A 21,425-nucleotide genomic window follows, 5' to 3' on the forward strand; every position below is an offset into this window, starting at 1 on the left:
TATTTATCTATCAAATTGAAAACATTTAAAATGTATCTCCCAAAGTGTAAATAATAATTTCTAATTAGCATCAAATCAGTTGATTGTATAATGTTATAATAACGACCATCCACATTAATTAATATCTTAATACTTCTGATTTGATGTGACCTCAAAGCAGTCAAAGCTAATTATTAATATGATGTCAACCAGACAGCACTTTATAATTATATTTCGAAATATGAATGCCTAGTAATTTGTAGATAAGACTACTACAGTACAGCGAATAAATAATAGATCATTAATTCGGAGAAGGTAAGTTGGAAGGTCGTGACAAACGGTGCTAAGACCGAAGAAAACGGTACTCTGCACACGATTTCGAAATTTGGTGGGTAAAGCAAAACCGAGACTGAGCTAATTTACCAGCAGATGGCGGGGCGCGCGCACCAATGGCGTATGTCGAGTGTCAAAATGTCTCCTGGCTACCGCGGCTCAGCACTTGACGCGCGCAAAACTAGTAACCACCGACACGTACGGGTCCGCACGGCCTAATAACTACGACGCTCGCGCGTGCCTACGCCTTGCACACACACCGCTGTTTGGGTGTCGAAACGACGATTGAACGGGAAAACGTTCTGACGCCCGCGGTTTTCGGCGAACGGTTTTTCGCGGTAGATACGGCCGTACTGGTGCGAGAACCGTCTCGACTCTCGAGTGGCGCGACGTGTCGCCGGGGCGGCGAAGTATCCGAAAGTGACGTGAACGGGTCGGTGCGCAGACGCGTATTTAATTGCGACAACGACAAAGACGACGACAACGCCGACGACTACTACTATAAACTGTTATCGCAACAAGCACAATAATATTATTATTATTATTACCATTTAATAATATTATATCATTAAGCGCGGTATAAACATCAATATTATTGTAATATTACATAATAATACGAGGGCATCTTATGGTATATTAATAACGTCTCGGGGGGGTGCCCGTGTAGGAGCGTGTACGACAGAATACAATCGGCCGCGTTGTGAGTAGTCGGATTGCACGACACGACACGCGGCGGCGGCCACGACTGCTGCTGCTACGAGTTACGACGGTAGACGACGACGGCTGTACAACCAAAATGGCGACGACATCGATCGGCCGGACGGACGGGGCCGATCGATAACAACGCGCCGCCCGCGTCCCCGTGACGTGCGTGTGTTCTACGGTATAATACACACGTAGACTATTATACAATACAAACCATGTAATACACGTCAAATAAATCTACACATATAACGTGATATCATATATAGGCATACGCGGTGAGTTTTTTTCCCATCGCCGTTACATCAGTTTTCCCTCTGTTCGCGTTACGTACCGGGCGAAGTGGTTATCCGTTCACGCGCCGTCGTCCGTGTGCTCGTACAGGGCCGTTTCAAAGGCGCCGGACCGGTGAAAAAGACGCGGTCGGTCGAGACCAAGAGATAGTTGCAGCCGGACGAGGTGCTGCCGTCGACGGTTTTTCGCGCGCGCCGCGTACGGGCGATGGACTCGGCCAACACGGGCACTGCCGCCGCCGCCGTCGACGCCGACGCCGACGCCGCAGCCGCCGTTCTCCCGTCACGCAGGTGCGTACGCAGCCGTACTCTGGTAATATTCATTAACGTCACCATCGGTGTGTCGCGTCGATTCTTTTACGCCATATCATGCGTGCTGCCAATTAGGGCTTTTTTCTTTTTTTTTCTTTACCTCGGCCTGCCCGCGAAACGTCTCTTCACCCACGGCGATGATTGCCGCTTCGGCGGAGGACCCCCCTGAGCTGGCGTTCGGTCCGGGCTCGACCGTTTTGTTTTTCGATACACCTTCTCGCGTAATCCAATCGAAGCGGCACACACGAACAACACGTCATGACACACACTGCGGCTGCGGCGGCGGCGGCGGTGCTTCTATAGGAACTAGGAAGTCCGTCGACGCCGACGCCGCGGTGACGACGTTGTTGCTGCGCCTTAGGAGTTGCGCCCGGCATAATATTATTATTATTATAATGTATGCCGTCGAGCTCCGCGACAGTAGTAGTAGTAGTAGTAGTAGTAATAGTAATAGTAGTAGTATATTAGTAATAGTAACAACTAGTAATTGTAGGCAACAATACCGTGTCGGAGACTTGTAGTAGATTCGAGGTGATATTAACCTGAAAATAATTTGTTTTATTAGGAGCACCGCGATTGGTAGTTGGCACGCATTGTTGATTTTCCACACTGTTGAGCCTAATCTAATACTTTGCCAAATTTACAATTTCTTCTAGGTCTCTAAAATTTTCGGCTCACTGTATTACGTTACCCCCCTCCGAAGATTATGTCGTTGTGAAACTTGATTATGCACGTCAAGTGAATAAACGGAAAAAATGTTTCGAGCACCCATACTTGATGTGCACGAGATATGAGCTTTTTGGATTTTTTCTCCTATTTGGTTTTTACGATTTCATTCGTTTTTATCATATCGCATTTCCTTCGTTGTGGGAACGGACATTATCTAATATTAACGTTATTATGACATTTTACACGTCGTCTGGTTTCCATTGTCACTATCAATCGCGCATATCGTTGTTTACTCCGTTATCTCAGAAATTCTCACACCCAACAACAATGTACATGTTGACGGCATCTAAAACGTTAAAATTTCACTCATGTACATGTTGCTCTTATGAGTTAGTATAAAACATTTTGATTACTGATTAATATATGTCGCGACGTCCAAACTTATGTGTATAATATATAATATTATTTATATCCATCAAAGTACATTAACATTTCGATCAAAAAATACTCTAACGTATCTTCGAGAGAATGTATTGTTTTGTTATCGGTTGTTCCTAACATTTATCTACATTCTACAATAATAGTTAGTTATTGGTTTCGAACTAACAGCATTTCTGGATATCATCCGCCGTTATCTCATGGAAGTTATAATTATATTATACTCGTGTGGTGATGCATAATGCATTACGAAATGTTCAAAATTATTTAAATTCAAGTTGACGGATAAAAATAATATTATCTTCATTCGTTTTAGTGGCTATATTATATTTAATCAATTTTGAAAATTGACTACATTCGTGGCCATGAATAAAACATCAAATTACTGTTAGGGATACCTTTATAGTTCATTTTATGCGTGAATATGATTTAAATAGATATTAAAACAGTTATGACAGTTTATAAGTTTTATTAATATTACTTATTATAATGGGACTGTGGTAGAATAAAGAAGTCGTTTAGTCGTATATTATTCATAATGTAAACAATAATTTTACCAGTGAATGTTTTTGTTTCGTGAACTTACCGGTAGATCACGCTGCAGTCTTTTGGCTCTAGTTTTCATACTTACATGTAAATTGCATACAATAAATGAAGACATATTGTAATACATCAATACAATATGTATTATAACGACATTATGATAACTAAAAATCAACATTTATTATATTAATATTGGTTAGGTCAGTTAAAATAAAATAATTTTTTTATTAATTAATAGGTACATAACTTTAAAATATTTGAAAACTAAGTACCTACCTTAAACATTATTTTAACTCTTCTTTTTTTCCCTGGATATTTTTTTGGATGATCAATCTTGTTTTCTTGTATTCTCTCATTCTTATATACATGTAATAATGCAAACAACTTGTCATCACACTACTCTAGCATTAATGAATTTTTTGAATTGTGGACACATATCATCTCTTTTTTATTATTTTTGGTACAGATGAAAAAGTCCTTCTGGGAATATTTAAAAAAAAATTTATCTATTATTATTATTAAATACTTTTATTTGCAAGTTTCTTTCTCTCTGTAGAAGTTCAAAACCATATGGTTTCTTCTTCTTTGAAGTGTATTGTACAAACAAATGAATTTATGCTTAGTTCTATAACCCTCTTTGGTATAGCTTTTTTCCACACATCAAAATCTAATTGTTTAGCAGCAGCTTTAAACATTGAAACCTAATATGGTAAATTATATCATAGAACTTTAAAGCAAATATAAACAGTGCTTGAATTGGTGAGGATAAGTCTTTTTCGAGAAATATTTTGGTATACACTTTAAATATATTTCAGTCAGTAAATACCGGTTACTTCAGTTTTCACTTTTGCATCACCTTGGCAATTTTTTAAAATCAGAACTCTAAAGGACGTGTTTAATAATTATAATCACAAAATTTATCCATTTTTTATTTCAATAATCAATTTACTTTATTCTTACAAATTACATAGGTAACCGGATTTTCAATGTACTTCATAACACTTAACCATTTTAAATAAAAACAATTGTAAGTATTTAAATAAATTAAGAATCATATAAATGTTTGTGACATTGTGTGAATATTCTATTTCACAACTATAATAAATTACCTGTTATTTATGAGTAAACAAAAATGACAATTTTTATAAAGCCGAACGTTTGCAGGGTCGCTCAGTTCAGCTAGTTTTTAGTTTATTTCATCATGGTGAAAATCGTACAACAAAATAAAGTATAATACTATAATATCATAGATAATATATAATATATGTATATAATATAATTATTATTATAAGTTATAATATTATAAATAATCATTTTAGTTATTACTAAACAACTGTTACGCGATCTAGTGGTGAATTCTTCTTAAATATATACTTCTAAAACATGATTTTGATAGTTATGCGAATAACTCTATTATCTACCATGCTTATAATTTATAATATTATACACAATATGATTAAATATTTAGTCATGATTATACCACAGATTATATAAATATATATTTATATGTTTTATATAATCTGTGATTATACCTAAACTTAAATATTGATAACATACTTATTTGCTCTAACTATCGCCAATTCAGTAATTCCCTTATATTATCTATGCTTAAAACTGTTACACATTTGATGATAATAAATTACTTCTATAACTACCTTCTTAAAGTATTTCAGTAGTTGTTAAATACATTTTAAAACTATTAAAATTACGAAGAGTTCAGACTTGGGTACTCGGATATTTTGTTTTGTTGTACAACAAATTGTTTACTCATTAAACTTGTTATCAGATCAAAAATACTATTGATATCCCGTTAGTCTAATATCCTTAGTTGGGTTGTAGATAAGAAAAATTGGGATTAAATATTTTAATCTACAATAGATGTTATCTTTTAGTTGCTATTAATTTTTGACTATAATATGATAATTTTTGTATTTTGGATATTAGATATCGATATAAAATGATTTCGTTCTTGTTTTACATTTCATTCTGTGTTGTATTTTATACTATTAATGTTTCGGAGTAAAATGTTAAATTTGTAGATAAATTGTTAATTTTGTTAACTAATATATAATTTTTAAATTAATGAACCATTAGTAATATATACACACAACCATCTAATTTATCACCATGATTTTTATGGTTATTTTTGTTTTATTATATGAGTGGGTAAGCAAATATTATAGTTTTTTATTTCACTCACCTATATTATTTTTAAAGATGAATTTTGTAACATCATTTAACAAAAATGTCTTAAATGTTACTACTTAAATTATTCAGGCAATGATATTTTTTAACCTAACAATTGATCTACATTATTTAGAGTATTCAAAAATTTTATTTAATATTTTAGGAATACAAATTAGATCATCTAGAAACGTGTAAAATTATGTTAATTTGTTTAAATATTGAAGTAGACTATGACTCATTTGACATATTATGTATATTATGTGATTTTACTATAGTTCATAATTGTGGTATCTACATAGGCGTAATTTGGGTTAGATTTATGGCGGTGCTAGATTTAAGTTGACCAAAGTCATAAATTTATCTCCTAATGCCTATGACATAAAATCATAAGTTATAAGTTTATAACCAATAACAATTTGGGAGTGCTATGCACCCTCAAGCACCCTCAAAATTGCGCCTATGGTACCTATCTATTTCATACAGATTATTGATTTATATATGAAATTCATAAGTAATTCATAATTTACGATTTATTAATATTTTTATTTTATAGATTATTCAACATGGATTTCAATCAGAAATTATATTTTATCGGGAATTAAAATTGTTCAATATTGAAGATTTCAATTGAGTATTTGACTGAATTTTTAAACTTGTGAGGTATAAAAATTTATAAAAATTTGTTTGAGTTATTAATCAATAATTTACCTATAAAAAATTTAATTTATAGGTCGTTTTTAAAATTAATCATTATGATGGATCGTAGTGGAAATGATATTAATATGACTGGAGACAGTGATCTAGATGATGATGGTTGTTTGTCTTCTGATGACTGTGATGGAGACTCTAACCAGAGTAAAAGTGATTTAATGTCTGCAGCAATGGGAGATGATGTTACTGCACAGCTTGCTGCAGCAGGTTAGCTCAACGTTTTATTATTTTTTGTGTTCTAACAATTGGCACTTTTTATTTTTACTATTATTATTTATTATTATCCACTGCTTTTTTTTAACATAGAGGATCTTGTTAAACAATACTTGATAATATAACTATAAAAATAATGAAAACAGTAGACATTTATTTTATGTTGTTTCTATATTTTAATAGTTTTGACTATATATTATTTTTAGTTTAAATATTAAAAAAAAAAAAAAATGGTTTAATTTTGTAATTATCATGCATGTTTTGTCTTTATTTTGTTTTGCACAATTTTTTTTTTTGTTTTGCGTGTGTGTGTTTGTGTTTGGCTGGTAGAAAAACGCAATAGCGGATCGTCGAACACTAGGGGTCTTTGTTATGGTTTGTGTCGATCAGGACCAGTTGGAATGGCTGCTGCTGCTGCAATTGTGTCATCAAAAAAGAGAAAAAGACCACATTCATTTGAGACCAATCCATCAATTCGAAAACGACAGCACAATCGGTTACTACGTAAACTCAAAGTGAGTTTTTAGTATTCGAACATACAAATGTATTGTATACAATTTAAATTTCGAATTCAAGGTTACCATTGATGAGTTTGCTACCAGAGTTGGTCAACAAGCAATCGTATTAGTGGCAACACCTGGGAAAGAAACCACAGGTTTTAAATGCTTTGGTGCAAAACCTTTAGAAGATGTTGTAAGTACATTTAGATTTATAATATAGAATATTAAAATTAATATCACAAATTCATTATTAAGGTAAAAAATTTACGTGCCACTATTATGGACCAACTGGATACTGCATTAGCACAACATGCACCACCACCTATTCCAGATGACCCTACTCTATATGAGCTACCACCACTCATTTTAGATGGAATTCCAACTCCTGTTGAAAAAATGACCCAGGCTCAATTAAGAGCTTTTATACCTTTAATGTTGAAGTATTCCACAGGTAAGAGTAATTGGATATTTAAGTTATATAATAAATTTCACATAATAATGAAAATCAGATGTGATGTTAGAACTTTGAAAAATAAAAACTTATTCCCACATGTTTCATATGAATATCATACAAATATATTTTGATATTAGATAGTATTTTTAAATTTACTTTCATGAACACAATACTACTGAAGTTTTTATTTTACTTCAGCTAAATTTACAATTATGATTTAAACAATTTGAAATAGTATTATCGAAGCCGGATTAAGACTATAAGATCAACAACCAAATTTAAATTTACTTATAAATTAAAAAAAAAATTGAATATCAGTACCTATACAGTTTTTTTTTTAAATATAGCAATAACTTACAGATTTTTATTAGTTTAATTAAATTTTTTTTTCTGCAATATTTATCCATAATTATTTTATTTATTAGGTAGAGGGAAACCTGGTTGGGGCAGAGAAAGTACCAGGCCACCTTGGTGGCCCAATGAATTACCTTGGGCAAATGTTAGAATGGATGCTCGATGTGAGGATGAGAAACAAAAAGTAAGTACTTAACTATTATTAAAAATGTTCGATTATTTTTGTCATTATTTATTATATTAACAGATTTCTTGGACAAGAGCATTACGACAGATTGTTATAAACTGTTATAAATACCATGGTCGAGAAGATTTATTGCCTACATTTAGCGAAGAAGATGAGGCAAAAACAATTGTTAATAATGTTGCAAGTCAATCTATCGTTACTTCTGTGCTCAAATTCAATCCTAAAGCAACTAGTATTGAAGCTCGAAGTTCACCAGATGCACAGGAACAACAACAACAACAACAACAACAACAACAACAACAACTAACCCAGGTTTGATTTGAAATATATTAAAATGAAATTAAAAAAATATTTACAACAAATATTTTAAAAGGTACAGTATTCTCCGGCATTCCTCCATTCTATTAGTAATGTTGATGGGTCAATGTCCATATTTCATGTTGATCCAAATAACCCAATTATTACGTTACCTGATGGAACACAGGCCCATGTTCAAGGAGTTGTAAGTATTGTTTTGGTGGATTAAAAATTAGTTACAAAATATTCATTATAAATATATATTTTTTTTTTTGTGCATAGATAAATGCTTCCCAAGGACCAAATGGGCACACAGTTCATTCTGTTCATACCCTTGGTGAAGGCCAAAATCAAGATGGTGTAACTGTAGATATATTAAATAATGTACCTGAAGCCACATTAAATCAAGAAGGTCAAATAATTATTACTGGTGAAGATGGACAAGGTAAATATGCTTATATGTTTTTAAGGAAATTTAATTAAAATAATTTTTATCTTTGAACAATTCTATTAATTTATGACGTAAAGTAATGTTAAAAAATTACTTCTTTCTCTCATGGTTTAGCTTGATACTATTGAGCCTTTCAGTAAGGTTATTGCCCAATAATCCAAATTAGATATTTTGTTCTTATGTTGGCTTTGTTTAGAGGACATCACACCCGCATGAGAAAAAATCTCACTTCTAATAGTCAGTTTTTTTTTTTTACAATTTAAAAGATGAACTCTTAAATTATAAATATAACTTTAACTATGTATGTTAAATTGGACTCAAATTTAAAAAATATATCTATAGTTTTTAGATCTATTAATATATGTAATATTCGTTAATTCGTTATATGTCATGCATTTGTTATTAATTTTTTTCCCGGCATTATTTAAAGTTCTATGAGATTTAATTATTATCATTTTAAAGTCAATTTTAATTGTTGAAATTGTATTATTTTATTTTTCCATTTGGCTTATTGTATGACCACTGTACTATATCTATATAAATTTCACGAATTTTTGCCCCGTAACTCATTAACTGCGTCAGGGGTATAATTAAGGGTAGGTATGAGAAAGGAGAGATCTCTCAAAGCCTTTATAATATAATATATGTATTCCCTATTAAAACTCGCTACTGTACTTAAAAATTTAAAATTTAATGCCAAATGGCTTCAAACTCGTTGCTGATTGATCCTCATGACTCCAACTAACTCTAAATAGCCTGCTCCAACAGCCTTAATGTCTTAATAAATAAAAATTAATACTCAGTATTTGTAAAACTACTATTTATATTATTTAATGATTATTTAATAATATGTACAGTGTTGTATTTTCAGTATCAAGCATGATAACAGTCCCTGTAAGTACTTCATTATACCAAAGTGTTTGTCAACAAATAAGTGAAGGTAGCATACAGGTACAGTTTCCTAGCCTACAGATTAAATGTGTAAATGATAATCTACTACAATTATTATTATTTTCAGGTTGTCACCCCGGTTATGCATCATATGCCTAAGTCTGAGCCCGGTGGTGGGATGGATTCATCAAATTGTGAAGTGGAAACCATTAATGTGCCACATCAGTTGGTAGCCATCACCGGGCAAAATGGCGAACAAGTGTTGCAGTTGATTTCATTAAAAGATAATAAACTGATCAATGCTACAGTTGGCGATATTAAAGAAGAAGGCACTAACATGTCTAATTCAGACCAATGAGAACAACTTCAACATTACCTGTGCTTTGATGACCTTGGCAAATAAATTTTAAATAATATAGGGTAATGACTATCGGTATTTTTACTTCTTAAATGTATTATATATCTGTGTGCATGTGATTTAATAATGGTTATATATATATATATATATATATACCTTTTTGTTCTGCCCTCAAACATGTGTATAAATATAATATAATATATATTTTTATCACTTCCATATGATTCAGATAATTTACTCTTCTAAAACTTAGAGTAAATCATCTTTTCTATACAAATTTTAAATATTATAATATCGTAATTTTGTTCTTGGTTTAAACTTTCTTAGAAGTTTTTATTATACATTACTCTAGTGTTTGGGATTTTCTAATTGTAGAAAAATAAGAGTTAATAAAAAAATACAGTGAAATACTATTTTAAGCCTAATTAAATTAGCCTGATTTAATTGATTATTATTTACCATTTTGGAACTTTTAGTCTTTTAAGTTTAAAAAAGTCATACATTTTTGTGTGGCCATGACTCTAAACCTAGTCAATATGTTAGTCCTGTAAACAATATTACAGAAGTTTAAGTTTTTGTTTATTTGTTTAAGATAAATATTCTCGCCCTAGATTTTTAGATGTTTTTATTTTTATGTGGGTTGTATTTTCTTGTAAACTGTTTTTTCCATGTTATTTGTCACGTTCACAGACATTAATGTTAGAAAAAGTGCAATTCTGTAAAAAAAAATTAATACCATTTTTGAATGTAATTTTTTTGTTTCCACATTGTTGATATTGTTTATTTGAGTGTCCTTGCCTGATATATATGTATACATATATATATATATCAAATGTTCATGTATTTGTCTATTATATTATATCAATGTAAATATATACTATGTATAATATATGACTTTTTATTAAGTTAGCTTGTTTTCTCTTTTTTTATTATTTAATTGTGTACATTTTGTAATCAATTCAATGTGAAATCTTCATACTCAAATTTTCTGATTACTTATTTTATTATTTATTTTAGGTTATTAGATAATGTTATACAATACTATGTACCTATTGAATTAGATAATTGTTGTGTGCTGTTATCAAACATGAAACGGGACATTTATTATTATCTGAAAAAAAAATTGTTTTACTTTTTTTAGTTTTAAGGGGACGTCTCATGAAAATTTGTAGACATATACCACTCAAAATATGGCGTTGTCAGCCATATACTTATTATATAGCCGCTGCAGCGGCAGGCCATAATTTGAATAGTTTTCTTATATAACATACTTAACGCATTCAAAATATATGGGTTACTGAGTGATTTTGTTGTAAAAACACCTTTGAACAAAATTTTAGAGGAGATTTTTGATAATTGTAAAACTTTGTGTAATATTTCATGTTTAATTATGCCTGTGTTTTTATCTTTTACGAGAGTTAATTTTAGGACTTAAAATTTAAAAAATCAAAAATCGGGCTTCTTACGAATCCAGATTTTAATCACCTTATTCATTTTGTCCATTTGTGTTTTTACAGGAATAACACTTAGTAACCCATATTCTTTGAACGTGCAAACATGTTTTTAAAGGAAATTTTTAGCATACATATTTTGATGAGATATCCTCTTAATAATATACCTAATCATCATTTTTCACACATCCTCAATGATAAAAACTGTTCAAGCCACATTGTGTATTTGTTGTATTTTGATCTACTATTAAAGCATTGGTGTGCTTAAACATAGTGTGCTTAATCCTTTACCATTGGTATTTTTTTTTACCAAATGGAGTTCAAATATATAAAAAGGAATATTTAAAAAAAATATAGACAAATTTAGAGGATATAACAGAAAGACCAGTCAAATAAAAACATGAGTATGAAAAATATTATGAAAACTCAAAATGATTAATGCACAATCAATGATTAAAGAATTTGTATGACTGAAAAATTTCCTGAAATAAAAAAAGATTCAAAAATATAAATTTAAGTTTTTTATTTTCACTATTAAAAATAAAAAGTTATATGTACAACTGTACTTAAATAAACTATCCCTGTACTTTTATAAACTTTTAACTATAGTTTTAATTATTATATAATATTCTATAGTGATTAGTGTCTCGTGTCTCTATCCAACATAAAGCTTTTCAAACCTACCCGCCGAGCTAACTAGTAACTGATATTTAGAAATTATATTAGTTTTGAATTTAATAATTTTTCACTATAATTTAATAATTTTTCACTTTTTTTATAAATAGGAAGTAAATAATAATTAAATTGACAAGGCACAAATGACATTCTCGTTGTCATGGCGTCAGTCATTAATAATAATTGTTATCTTGATAACCAATGCAAGATAACATGTTCCACGTGGTTGTTAGGTGCATACGATTTACAATTTTAGTTTAGTAAGTAATAATAGCTCACATTTACGTATTAAAATAATTTTTTCTTTGTAAAATAATAGTTAAATCAATATTGACCCGTGATGGATGTATGATCTCAAATTCTGCCGTCTATATAACAATAAATGTTGGAGATTCCATATTTCGACTTACGAAATTTAATAATTTTAAATTATATGTATCTACAATTAGAAATGTATGACTTACCTATAGTTATACATAAACCAATTGAGGATTTTTTATATGTACAAACATAAAATCTACAGATTCACAAAAACGAAAATATTAATGTACTTATACAGTTATACTCCGGCCCGCGAAGGTCCAATTTTAAACCACGTATCTCTCACCATCATGGGCACCATTCCCACTACTCGGCAACGTGTGCACAACGACAACGGGAATATAGGAAAAATAATCCACAGAAAAAAAAAGCCATGGGAAAAAAAGTCAAATTACAATAATTAAGTATATAACAATTAAAATTAAAGTATTGAATTAGGTGTTATTTACAATTTTTTTACACATTATTGCTCATATTGTATATATAATTATTAATAAGGTTAGGTATCTGGTATATATTATTATTTATTATTCATAGCTATAAATATATTTTAGATTCCAAACAGCAATGAATGTATTGATTTTATTAAACAAAAAAATTAAATTAAAAATATACATAAATTAATTTATTTCAAGATAGCATGAAGTTCGTATACTGCAACATGTACATTTAAAAAAGTTTCACTCTGTACAAGTATATACATTATACGTATGCATATCTAGGGACTAGGGTGTAAGACATAAATCAATTGATTTCACGATAATATCTACAAAATATTATGTTATTTTTATTCGAAGTATATATTATAATATTAACAATTTTATTTTTATATATGAATACGGACAATATAGTATGATCAGCTGTGTTAACAATTTTAAATTAATTAACATATATGACATAACCTGTGTATTAATAATAATTTTATATAACTATACATATATATATGTATACAATATGGCCAATGTTTAAAAATATCGAATAATACTTTAAATTTTATTTTTTTATATATTTAATTATTATAATTAATTTTTGTATATTTGACCAATAATGTGTAAAAATTTTTTAAATAATACCAAATTTAATACTTTAATTTCAATTGTTGTATATTTAATTATTGTAATTTGACTTTTTTTCCGTGGCTTATTTTTCCCATGGCTTTTTTTCTGTGGATTATTTTTTTCCTTGGCTTTTTTCTCTGACTACCGCACTACGGTATGGTTCGGTATTTATGTGTTTATGTTTTCGAATTTGAAGTATTAAGCACCAGTCCGATACTACTGGCCCAGCCTACCGTAAACTCAAAAATATCTTCTTGGAGAAGAATACTGTTCTGAATGGCGTAAATTTGGAGAAACTATTTAATATCATCTCTTTAGCAAATAATAAAAAATGGCAATACCCCAACACTTTTTTATACCATGCAATAAAAGAGACAAGACGTTACCGCCTGAAGATATACACGTAGGTACACTTGAAGTTGAATCAAGTATCAATGAAATCAGAAGTTCAGAACATGTCTCATTAATTTTCAAAAATTGTGTTTATATACGAAGTAAACTAAGACTAAGTACCTACTCATGAGATATTACTTATATAATAATTATCTAATAAAAATTTAGGAGTAAGTATCTAAATCATGTAGTAAATTAGGTTATCTAATGAACTTTTTATCATACAAAACAGAACAGAGTTTAAGTATGAAGTACAAATATACTATACGGTTATCGGTAGGTAAAAGTACTTACTTAGGTACATCATAATATTATAATAGTTTATAACAATAATTAAATAAATTGCTTAACTAAAAATATTCTGTAGTAATAGCAAACACATTGCGCCATATAATCAGAGGCGTATTTAGGCACAAGGCCTAGAGCGGCAACATTGGAAGGCGGCAAATTTCAAAGATTTTTTTCACAAAATTATAAAAAGTATTTTTCATTTGATGAAATCAAATTCAACTAATTTTTGTTCGCTCAAAAGTAATCATCTTTCAGTCCGAGCACATAGATAATAAAACACGCGCATTCGATGCGGGTTCGATTTCTTTTAATAAAAATAGAATTTTATTGTATGTAGTAATTAATTTGAAAATTAAATTGTAGCAAGGATGAGGGGGGGGAGGAAGGCGGCGAATTGGAAAGTGCCTATAGGCGGAAAAGCCTTAAATACGCCACTGCGATATAATAGCTAGAGGTGACAAATGATAAAAAGATAATTTGCCAACAAATTATAACAGTCTAATACACTTTTACTATAGGACAGGTTAATGCATATGATAAGTGCGCATATCCTATATCCTCCATAGATATAAACAACTAAAAGAAAAATGAAAAGTCAGAGTATATAATAAAGGTATACTTGTACATAGGTACCTATATATACAGTTTGTAGGTGGGGTTTAATGAATATTGGCTAATGGCTTGGCTCAACGCTCAACCCTTAGGTCTTACAACATAAAATAAGAATATTATAAATTTATAACAATACAGCCACTCATGTTTTGAAATAAAGAATATTTTAAATCTTCTATGCAACAGGCTAGGTACAGTATATATTACTGCATTATATTTACATAACGTGGGGGTAATCTAAAATATGCAGCCGTGTTGCGCAGATGTAAGTCACACCAGTTCCTCGAGGGGTTTTTGATACCTATATCTGAGCACTTTCGGTCATACAAATTCTGTACCTACCACTGCTTACAAATTCGTACAAACATTATACTAAAGGTCAAAGGATAGAATAAAAAAATTGCAACATTTTAAAAGGCTGGTGTGACGTACTACGTACCTACGTGTTGCGCAGTGACGCAGCGTATTACCGAATGGACGAGTATTGTAGAAAATCGGCGGGTACCAAGCTATACCTATGCTATAAAAAAAAACATTAACGACAACAAGATTATAATTGATAAGACAGAACAGTTCCCGTCAGACGGCTTTACGAGGAATGTGGATATTAATAATATTATGTACCTATAATGTATACCTATTACCTACAATTTATCTACATTCTACATATATTTAGTAGATAGGTATTTATGCTCTCTATAACAATTATATGGGATAAAAAAGCATTTCAATTATTCATGTTTACCCGTTCTTCCCGTATCTGAAACATAAATGTAATTTTCGGAAGTTTTAAAATTATCTTTTTTTCTTCAACAAGTAACAAGAACATTAATTTGCCCTAATATACTTATAAAAAACTTCTTTTATGACTTATTTGCACTATTCATTTTTTTTAACATAATTATTATTTAATTAAATTAGAATTATATAAATTTCAGAAAAATAAACAATTTTATTTTAAATAAATTATCAATGACATAAAAATTTTAAAAAAAATTGCTAATTTTCTGGACTTCCTGGTTATTATATCTATCAGAATAATCCTAACTTAGAAATGGTTCATTTTTTTTTGAAAATGAGGATGTAGATGAAAAAATATATATATTTTTTTTTAAAAGGCCGGAAACACTTTTATTAATAATCAGAAACAATACAAAAATTAAATACAAATATGATATTTAGCCCATATTGACCGTCACTTCATACGCACGATCGTTGTACGGAATGTTCTGCACGCTAAAAACACTCAGCGTGAACCGACCCCTTGCCTGCTTGTGCGTTGTGCGGCATTGTTATGTTATATACGCAAAACATATTGTCAGCTCAGAACATTTTGCTTCATTAGCCTGACCTTTATCGAACTATTCCCAGCATATATTTTTAATGACTTTTATTTATAAAATTTGTCTACAGCATACGACAGATAGCATTAAAACGGTTTAAAATTCTTAAGCTACATAGTGCGAGCGTCTTAATTTCTAAAACCGATTTAATTTCAAACTGTTTTAACACCGTCATATAAACGTAGTTGATTCCGATGTATGCAAAAGACGAATAATTGACGCACGATACTTTTACTAATACCAATTATAGGTTTTTAAGTCATCGTTTGGAAAAATTACCTCGTCGACCACACGATACTTCTCATACGTTGGCTACGCTTCATATTGTCATCGAATGAAACTTTGTGTGAACTTAATATAAGTTAAAGGACAAATTACAAAAAATCATTTTTTATACACCGATAGTAAACAAAAATAATAATTATGTTGGAATGAATCCAATTACAGATGATACGAAAGAAATCTGCGAAGAACAAAGAGTAAAAAATAGGTATATGATTCATCCACTATACTAATTCCATCAGCGAGACAGCGTAATCAATAAGAATTGTAATTATTGCAGGCTATCGCTGTATAATAATATTCCAGTTTATTGAATTAACAGGTAGTGGTAGTATATATCACTATACTGAAGATGTGTGTGTGTGTGTGTGTGAGTTTCATACGCACAATCGTCGTACGGAATGCTCACGCTAAAAACACTCAGCGTGAACCGACCCCTTCCCTGCTTGTGCGTTGTGCGGCATTGTTATGTTATATACGCAAAACATATTGTCAGCTCAGAACATTTTGCTTCATTGGCCTGACCTTTCTTAATATTGAACTATTCCCACCATTTTCACAACTTAGTAACTTACTACACCATTCTCTACTCCTTACGTTACAAATTTTTCCCTTCATTCAGACTTAAAAAGTTAAAACTAAAAACAATAGCTGAGGAATCCAAATGTTTCTATAAAAGATTCTTTAACCACCTAAACATTCATTTGAATTCACTTATCAAAAAATTGGCCTCGGCTACCATACCAATAGTAATCCCCCAAGACGCCTAAAGCGCAAGTGGTGTCGTGATTTGTTATATTTATATATAAAATAAAAAAATCATTAAGTAAATAATTACGTAACCATAGAAAGTGTCATCAATGGGTGGCTCCTTTTAACAAATTATTTCCCTGTGAATGTACTCTATAGCACATATTCTTATTGTATTAATGATACAGATTGTATATTACTTGTAAAAAAAAAAAAACATACAATATCTGAAAAGAAACGGTTTGCTAGATTTATGCAATTCTCACTTATTAAATTCATATTAGGTTGCTTACATAAACATTTCTAACTATATAGACAATTCAGAGGATGGCTGGCAAGCGGGCATGGGTGCCCGGCCATACGGCTATATAAATAGTTGAACATATTAATATGTCTATAAGTTAATATCGCTAATTATGAATATTAGATTTAAAATAAATATATAGTTACTACCTATTCCGAATGATTTCATCATATTTTCTTCAAGACGCATTGATGTGTTTGGTTGTACACTCGAAACTCTAAAGCATACAGATAAATACTAAATTTATGAGTCGTATCTTTTAAAGAATATTTTTTTTTTTTACGTTTATAATATTATCACCATACATATTCCGATATTCGTATTTTTTTTTTTTAACATTAAAGGCAAAAAGTTGTTGTTATACTCGTATTTATAATTTATAGTAAGTACCTATATTAAAAAAAAAAAATTATGATTTTTTTGCATATTACAGATCATTTTTTGTTATTAATATGCAGTGCTGGACACAATGTGTCAGTGGAGACCCTTTCCTCGTCGGCTAAACGAGTAGGTAGTCTGTGAATTGGATTATGTCATCGATGAATCGAACCTGAATCGCGCAACTGACGACTCAGTTTACTCACTATATTTAGTCACAACACGGCACGTGGTGCGCAAAACACACCATAAAGTCGTATAAATCATATACTTAGTAGCTATAGCTATTACTTTTTAGTTTTTTCTCTTATGATTTTATGACCATTGATCATTGTCAAATGGTTATAACTTACGCATATATTTTACGAGGAATGAAGTAGGTACATATATAAAATAACATTAGACATAATACACGTTACAGTCGTGTTACACCTATATACCTTTAATACCCAATAATATAACTATAAAAGGTGAATAATAATAGAAATTAAAAACAATATTAATGAAAAATGTATAATAAAAATAAACCATTGAATATGATCGATGCCGGTGACGGTCAACAGACAACAGCGATCTCAATCAAACGTGGTCGTTATTATTGTTATAGTGGTTAATCAATGTCATTTTTACTATACTTATACGTGACGATCGCATGATAATAATTAATAAAAACCATTATACGTTAAAATGTAACCGACGGCGGTGTGTCCGGTGTGACAGTGTATTGATAACATTATTATATTGATTATTCTATATTTCTATAATAACTACTAATATAAATAGTAAAAATAATAAATTCTGCGCTAATAACGGTGTAATAATGTCTGCACAACGGCACACAACACTGGATTACGTTACCTATAAAGAGCACGAGACCGCAGACGCACTACACGTACAGAGTAACGGCAGACGAGTCGATTTTCGGTAACGCACGAGTGTACGACGAACAGCCCGCGAAGAACAGCGGAAAACGAATGACGTACTGAGCTCGCGTTTAATTTTCTCACGGCGAGTATACGCCTATAAGCCGCGAGATGTGGAGATCCGCACAAAATAATGAGTGATAGTCGGCGTACGGTATAGCACCCGGTCCCGATCCGACGTACAAATGGTATTTTATTGATGATTCCGCAAACAACGAGCAACTCTACACAAAAGTATAATATCGCTGGCGAAGACGGACCGCTTCCGGACAGAGTGACAGTAATGCTTACATACATTAATCAATAATGAAAAATATTACAAATAATGTGTGATGCGGCCACACGCGCGGCGGGTAATAAGCACAAACAATATCCAACGTATATCCATCAGGTGTGCTTATAGACGATTATGTCTGTCTGCGGCGTCACGTCTCACATATATAGCCTATAGGCAATTTTGTTGGTGTTCTTATTCACTTAGGTATGTTATACATTTTTTTTGTTCTATTTTTTAAATAGTTATAATGTAACTACTGTTTTGTTAAAACTCACAGAGTTATTTTTTTCCGTGTATAATATGTGGTGGCCGCTCGATAGAGATATATTGATATCTCTATATGTATGCCGACTACGCGGTGCATATCACACTGCATATGATATTTATATTTATATAATACTGACTATCCCGCCGCCGTTGCTTGTGCCAAACATTTTTTTACTTATCATAATGGTTGTATAAAATATAAATATTAGGTTTTCGACACGACGACCATTTAAATAAATAACAAAAATATTATTTTTTCACAAAAACGCATGTGTGAGCTACCCTTTAGCATTATAATCACGATAGATTCGTTGGCACGGTTTACCAAAATAATAGTTAACCATTATATTTTATTATGGCATTATCTAAATATCGGTGTTATTAAATATTCGTTTAGTTTTAATAAAACATGTGTTCATAAGATATTTTTGTTTACGAATAATCATAATCACTTATAAGTTTATTGTATATATATGCCTTTAATCTTAAACAACTTAAACAAGGTCGTGTGATGGAAATTAAACTCAGCTTCACGTCTTGTTGAATGAAGTGGAAATGAAATAACAACTAGGTATACATGGTTATAAACAATATTTTATATGAATTTACGTATTGTTTTGAAACGCGTTTCATCCTTGATGTTTCATTGAAATATTGAATAATTCATATTATAAAATAATAATTATTCAATTATCAATTTGTACGTTACGTTCGTTTGCTGTCGCCGTTCCATATTTGTTTTCTCACCGAACCACGACCACACCCCTTAACGAGTGATGACATTAATTGTTATCGCACTTTAGCCAGGGTTGGACTGGCTTAAATTGAAGGCGTAATCAATTATAGGTACATTTAAAAACATGTCAAATAAAATTTAAAACTAAAAAATGTAAAAGTGGTGATGAGACAAAAAAGTCGTCAATAAGATTACAAGCTATTATTGATCGGTATAGTGCCTATATAAAATTAAACAAGTTAAAATCTTTTATGACTGCTCGTCCAATTTCATTATTATCAATTATACTGTTACCTACCTAGCGTTAAGATAGTGATTACCTAGTACGATTAATATGTACAGTTTATAAGCAATTTAGTGGCCTATATCTTCCGACAAAATTGTTAAAAATTATAAGTAAAAAGTCAAACGATAAACATGATTGATAATATTATACTTAGTTTTACTTTAATTTATTTGTATATTAACTTAAAAAACATTTAATCCATAAATATTGGGTTGATAAAATAGTCAATTATTATGATGTAGTGAATTGTGATATATAGGAAATCGAAGTTTGGTTGATTAAAAGACTGTATTTTAAAAATTATAGGCACATATCAATATGACAATATTATGGGTTTTATTATTATTGTACTTAGAATAACAAAAAAATGTGTACGTGCATGATATTATTAGGTATATATTAAACCTTAACCCATGGCTAAATACACTAGATTCATGGGTATCACTGGTAATTGGTATGGTATAATATATAGAATGGCCAATGACAAAATATTATCGAGTATATAAATTAGGTAAATGAAGAATAACTTTCGGCCTGAGGGCGTTTTTAAATTAAAATTCACCGCGGTAGGCCTTTTAGAGCCAGTTGTCCCTGATGTCATCCAAGCATGCCGTAGGTATCCTCACTATACTCCATTTTGCGTTTTTCTTTTGTTGATTCCGAGTGTCATACTTCAGCCAATAAGTCACGGTGCGTCTTGTTTCTTATTTTTCACGCTAATAATATCTGAAGGCGTACAACGCACAAGCATGCAAGGGGTCGGTTCACGCTGAGTGTTTTTAGCGTGAGCATTCCGTACGACGATTGTGCGTATGAAACTCACAAATTTTGTTTTGTTAAAAGGAGCCACCCATTGATGACACTTTCTATGGTTACGTAATTATTTACTTAATGATTTTTTTATTTTATATATAAATATAACAAATCACGACACCACTTGCGCTTTAGGCGTCTTGGGGGATTACTATTGGTATGGTAGCCGAGGCCAATTTTTTGATAAGTGAATTCAAATGAATGTTTAGGTGGTTAAAGAATCTTTTATAGAAACATTTGGATTCCTCAGCTATTGTTTTTAGTTTTAACTTTTTAAGTCTGAATGAAGGGAAAAATTTGTAACGTAAGGAGTAGAGAATGGTGTAGTAAGTTACTAAGTTGTGAAAATGGTGGGAATAGTTCAATATTAAGAAAGGTCAGGCCAATGAAGCA

The 21,425-nt window shown here is 30.9% G+C and overlaps 2 protein-coding genes across 9 annotated transcripts in view; one reads left to right on the plus strand and one right to left on the minus strand.

The window, feature by feature from the left end:
* The window catches only part of Coq7 (ubiquinone biosynthesis protein COQ7, mitochondrial), a 3,990-nt gene extending 2,095 nt beyond the window's left edge, over positions 1–1,895 (minus strand). Inside the window, exon 1 of one of the 4 annotated variants that reach the window (XM_015507625.2) lies at positions 1,720–1,895. Coding sequence is in view for 1 of the 4 variants with exons in the window: in XM_015507622.2 (XP_015363108.1) it covers positions 861–863 (3 nt within the window). In the remaining 3 variants the exon portion in view is untranslated. Of the gene's footprint in view, positions 1–402; positions 544–860; positions 1,002–1,348; positions 1,490–1,719 lie in introns of those variants that run through there. The other 3 variants (XM_015507623.2, XM_015507622.2, XM_089224920.1) reach the window with 3 other exon arrangements.
* Positions 1,458–10,781, plus strand: LOC107161277 (DNA-binding protein Ewg-like). Of its 5 annotated transcripts, none has more exons than XR_001505948.2 (12): positions 1,458–1,598; positions 6,010–6,116; positions 6,187–6,374; positions 6,711–6,895; positions 6,957–7,073; positions 7,136–7,331; positions 7,760–7,872; positions 7,936–8,187; positions 8,249–8,377; positions 8,455–8,617; positions 9,481–9,574; positions 9,642–9,938. XR_001505948.2 is itself a non-coding variant. In XM_015507618.2 (12 exons), exons 3-12 carry the CDS (start codon positions 6,209–6,211, stop codon positions 9,870–9,872), a joined length of 1,632 nt encoding a protein of 543 aa, XP_015363104.1. In that variant the 5' UTR covers positions 1,458–1,598; positions 6,010–6,116; positions 6,187–6,208; the 3' UTR covers positions 9,873–10,781. The 5 variants fall into 5 exon arrangements, 4 of the variants coding, with proteins under 4 accessions (XP_015363104.1, XP_015363105.1, XP_015363106.1 ...); XM_015507618.2 differs by having other exon boundaries at positions 9,495–9,574; positions 9,642–10,781; XM_015507619.2 differs by having other exon boundaries at positions 8,255–8,377; positions 9,495–9,574; positions 9,642–10,781.
* Positions 10,782–21,425: the final 10,644 nt, after the last annotated feature.

This window comes from Diuraphis noxia, unplaced genomic scaffold, assembly GCF_037042655.1.
Source record: "Diuraphis noxia isolate RWA-SAM2 unplaced genomic scaffold, SU_Dnox_SAM2 contig0003, whole genome shotgun sequence".
In the NCBI taxonomy this organism is placed as follows: domain Eukaryota; kingdom Metazoa; phylum Arthropoda; class Insecta; order Hemiptera; family Aphididae; genus Diuraphis; species Diuraphis noxia.